Source organism: Macrobrachium rosenbergii, chromosome 11 (assembly GCF_040412425.1).
Source record: "Macrobrachium rosenbergii isolate ZJJX-2024 chromosome 11, ASM4041242v1, whole genome shotgun sequence".
Classification (NCBI taxonomy): domain Eukaryota; kingdom Metazoa; phylum Arthropoda; class Malacostraca; order Decapoda; family Palaemonidae; genus Macrobrachium; species Macrobrachium rosenbergii.
The window spans coordinates 18,514,859-18,519,454 of NC_089751.1; the positions used below are offsets into that span (position 1 = coordinate 18,514,859).

Here is a 4,596-nt window from a genome sequence, read left to right on the forward strand (position 1 = left end):
AATGTAGCGAATAACTGAAATGATAGTTCATTGACATTAACAACGCAACTTCGTACGTCAGACGACTTCTCTATAACAGCGACCGACAACTGACCCCTGTTACTAAACATACAATCGCAGTTGAGTGCCCCATGACAAAGCAATGAACTTGTGTAAATAATGGAGCTCCAGCCAACCATATCAAGTGGAACAGGTGTGATAAAGGTAAGGGCCACGAAACACTGTTGTTATGGACTTTGTGAGAGTGATATTTCATTCAATACTTCATAACACGTTTTTGTTCTCGCCTTTTCACAAGCACAGCCTTGTTTCCCACCACTGGCAAACCACGGCACTCCAGCCAACGTTTAAGCTGTTCAGTATGTCAGTATGCTAAACACAAAAGCAGAGCCAGGAACTTAGTTTCTTTCAGCTTAATGTTTGGAAACTTCCCTGCTGTGGCCATTACAACATAAGTCGTACTGATTTGTTTGTCTGACCTTGCGTAGCTGTGTGTAGCTAAGCGCAAAGTGATGACGTAGTTGCCGATCGCTGCTATACCCAGCCCCTAGTCTTAACTAGCAACGAGCAAAGCCTCGTTACTTCGATAATCATACGAAAAAAGCTATACAGAACTTTGCCCGCCGTTTCTCTGCTTCTGACATCACATCGAACGAAGTTCGATCCTGTGGACGCAGTCTTACTGAACCGTAGGCGGTTTTTCTGGCCTAGTAACTGATAAACCCTGGTAGACTGGCTAGTTGGTAAAGTTTATTTGTAGTCTAGCTAGTCAGTAAAGCTATAATGCTGTATTATAACTTTGAAGTATAGGGCAAAAATGATAATGGTAAAATTGAAGAATAGCCTACTACCTTCAAGTGTCATGGCAGATCAAATTCAACCGAGTCCACTGCATACAAGGAGGTTTGAGAACTTACTGATGATTTGTAAATAAAATTATAATACTTTATTAACACGTACGGTACAACTGCAGCAGGCCCTGGGCTAGGCCTCATGATACTATGTACATTGTAGAACTAGTACTAGTAGTAGGGAAAATTGTCACTCTTAACCGTGGTAATATGGACTGAAAGTAACCCTACATGCTAATTTATTAGGCTACATGAATTTAATGTCAAATAGGCTTTAATAAAGAGCTTATTACAACATTCATTATTTTATTTTATTAGCTCGAAATGCAGGCGTGTACTTCACTGAAGTTGACTAATACTAACACACGTTTACTTGAGGTTGTTTAAAACAGTTATAAAGATTTTCACTAATGAAAAAGTCGCTATCTTGTCTGTCCAATCTCTCCCCCTCTATATCTATGGGTAGACCCATCTTGTACCTTGATAAGGATAAGGGGAAAAGGCATTAAAAATTTGCATACTCTTCCAGCCATTCCTTGTCCCTGTTCTTTTGTTGTTACATTCGTCCTTACTTCAGTTATGTCCCTACTGTCACTGCTTTGAATGCATATTCTTAAATTTCTCGAAATTTGACAGCTTTTTCTTGACATTCATTGCTAAAAGAGAGGAACGATAGACTGCTCTTAACCCACGAACGGCGGCGCGTCGCTAAAATCGACGCTTTATGTGCTACTAAAATGCGATCGTCGATTTCAGCGATGCTTTAATTTCAAATCACGCGGGCAAGAACAGGTGGTGTTGGAGGCGGGGTTTTATGATGTCATAAGGGTAAGTAAACCATTCAGAACACAGATAAGAAACAGTATTGCCACAATGCCTCAATTTTTTAAATGAGATGATAATACGCTTGCGCAACTTTTGGTCAGTTTCCGCGGTTTTTTTCTTTGCATGACGGCGGCCGTGAAATTTACTTTTTTATGTGATTTATTGATATAATTACATAATAATGGCGAATGAAAGAAGTGATAGTGATTGGTCACTTAGTGACAATGATTTTGACATAAGTCAGGGTTCTGAAAGTGATAGCGTAAGTGAGGAATATGATGTTGAAAGTGATAGTGATACTGATATCGGTGATTATGATCATGCATCCGTCTGGACACGAGCCTACCCGCCGGAAGACATTAGTTCCGGCACGAAATTAGTTTTTACAGAAAGACATACAGGACCAATTAGTGTGCCTCCAAGAAATTCCCAGCCCATTCAATACCTTTATTTGTTCCTGACTGACAATGTCATTGATAATATTGTAAAACAAACGAACAAATATGCAGCTGACGTACTTGCAACCAAAACTGAATGGATTGCTTCTCACAAGCGCAGCCGATTTCGTCGCTGGAACCCTGTGACTGAGGACAAAATAAAAAAATATTTAGGATTGAATTTGTTGATGGGACTTATTCGTGTAAAGGATGAAAGAGAGTATTGGTCTACCTGTCGGGAAACCCGTATACCTTTTTTTCCAGAGACAATGTCACGTGATGATTTTCTCCTTATTAGTAGATTTTTCCATGTTAGTGACAGTTCAAAAGTAAAACCTCGAGGTGATCCAAACTTTGATCCATGGCATAAAATACGCCCATTTTTGGATTCTTGTAATGAATTATTCAAGAAACACTACAAGCCAAAGGAGACCGTGTCTATTGATGAAAGTATGATTGGCATGCGAAACAGATTTGCGTATATTCAGTATATGCCAAATAAACGCCACAGTAGGTACGGAATAAAGAAATTTGAGCTATGTGAAGCAGATACTGGTTATGTTTTTCATATTGACTTGTACTCAGGCAGGGATTTCTATGCTTCCGGTTCAGAAAAGGGATTGTCTCATACAGTTGTTATGAGTATCATGGAAAAGAGTCGGCTCTTGAATAAAGGTTATCATTTGGTGACGGACAATTTTTATACAAAGGTGCCATTAGCCGAAGCATTGCTTGAGAACAAAACATCACTGACAGGCACTATTCGTATAAACTCGAAGGACTGCCACAAATCTTGAAGAAAGAAAAATGAAAGTTGGAGAGCCTTTATATGTGAGAAAAGGTCAGCTTCTTACGTGTGGGTTCAAAGAAAAAGCTACTCGGAAGCCTGTGTATCTGCTGTCCTCCTATGCTCATGCAGAAAACATAACTTTGCAAAAAAGACACGGAGAAGTGGTAAAGCCAAAAGTGATAAATGACTACAACATCGGTATGGGAGGAGTAGATCTCAGTGACAAAAAGCTATACCAGTATGCTGCGCAAAGACCATCAAGACGGTACTGGAAAAAAATCTTCTCCAACTTGCTGGATATCGCTGTTTTGGATGCATATATAATGTATCAGCAAAATACTGATAAGCCAGTGAAAAGAAGCGAATTCCTTCGTTTGATTGTTGCATGCTTGTGCTGCAACGAAGAAAGATTTTATCCTCTCATTCCAGCATCTCCATCTACTAGCCGCTCACTCTCAGGTGCGACATCTCCTGCTTCTGGTGGTAGCCGTCAATCAAGCCTTTCACCTGGTCGTCGTACCGTATCAGTGCTTGGTCCAGAGCATAAATATGCAAGATTGGATGGCACAAAACTGAGACTATGTGCAGTTTGCCCAAAGCGTTCAAAGCACTGGTGCCCAGGATGCAATGTTGGCATTCACGAGGGATGCTGGCACCAGCTGCAGCATTACTTCCGTGCCAAGGGGCGTCCAAAACGGAAGTCTGAAGATGAGTAGAGGATGAAAACATGTACATAGTGTATATATGTAAATAAGGTTAGTAAAAGTTCTATATACTTTCATTAGGGCACTTAGTAATAGAAATGTTGATAGTGCTGTAACAACTAATTGCAAGAGGACGATTCTCTTTTGAAACTCGGTGTGAGATGGTTTCGTTAAATAAGCAGCTCTAGGCCGTATGAATGAATTATTTATTTACAAATCAGAATCATCTTCAAGAAGGGCAGTTTAATGAATCATACGAATATATAAAAGTGTTATACTTCCTCGGTTTTCATCATTAATTAAACTTGAATTTTGTTAGAAATAAAGAGCTATTTAGACGATAAAAGTAATTAATGACAACCCGAATGAAAAAAAAAAACGGATAGTATACATATATATAATTTATCAATAGTGACTGTATACGTTACTAGCGGATAATTATCGTACACACTGTGAGAATGAATGCTGAGATAATGACGTCATTGCCTCAAGCGAACGCTGAACGCTGATTGGTCCTAATTTTCCCCTATCCCTATACTCTTCCAGACTTGGGAAATATGCTACCCGCCCACCTCTCCTTCATGATATTCTCACCGAAACAACCACTTCTCCATATAACGTGTAATCTGCTTCCTTCAACAAATATTCTTCGTCTAATGTAACCTACCAATCAATAATTTTGACCATACTGTATCTCTAATCAGAGTAACATAGCAAGATATAGTCTCCAAGGCCTGGTGCTTGATCGATATTAATTCAATTCAATGCAATAGTTAGCTGATTGGGTAAATAAAGTTTTTATTAATACTATTAAAAAGATGAAAAATCTGGATGATGGTTAGAGCGTGCAAAAAACGATTCAATTCTAGTTTAAAATATCTAAGATTTACGTTAATGTATCATGACCAAGGAAACCAGGTTTTGTTATCCATTCCAACATCGTTAGATACCTGAATCTACAAAATTAGGTGTTGCCATAAGAGAGTAAC

General features: G+C 39.0%; 1 protein-coding gene across 1 annotated transcript; it reads left to right on the top strand.

The window, feature by feature from the left end:
- The first annotated feature begins 1,857 nt into the window (after nucleotides 1-1,857).
- LOC136843487 (piggyBac transposable element-derived protein 4-like) lies at nucleotides 1,858-2,910 on the top strand. The gene has a single exon (XM_067112023.1). The coding sequence runs from the start codon at nucleotides 1,858-1,860 to the stop codon at nucleotides 2,908-2,910; it is 1,053 nt and encodes a 350-aa protein (XP_066968124.1).
- The last annotated feature ends 1,686 nt before the right edge of the window (nucleotides 2,911-4,596 follow it).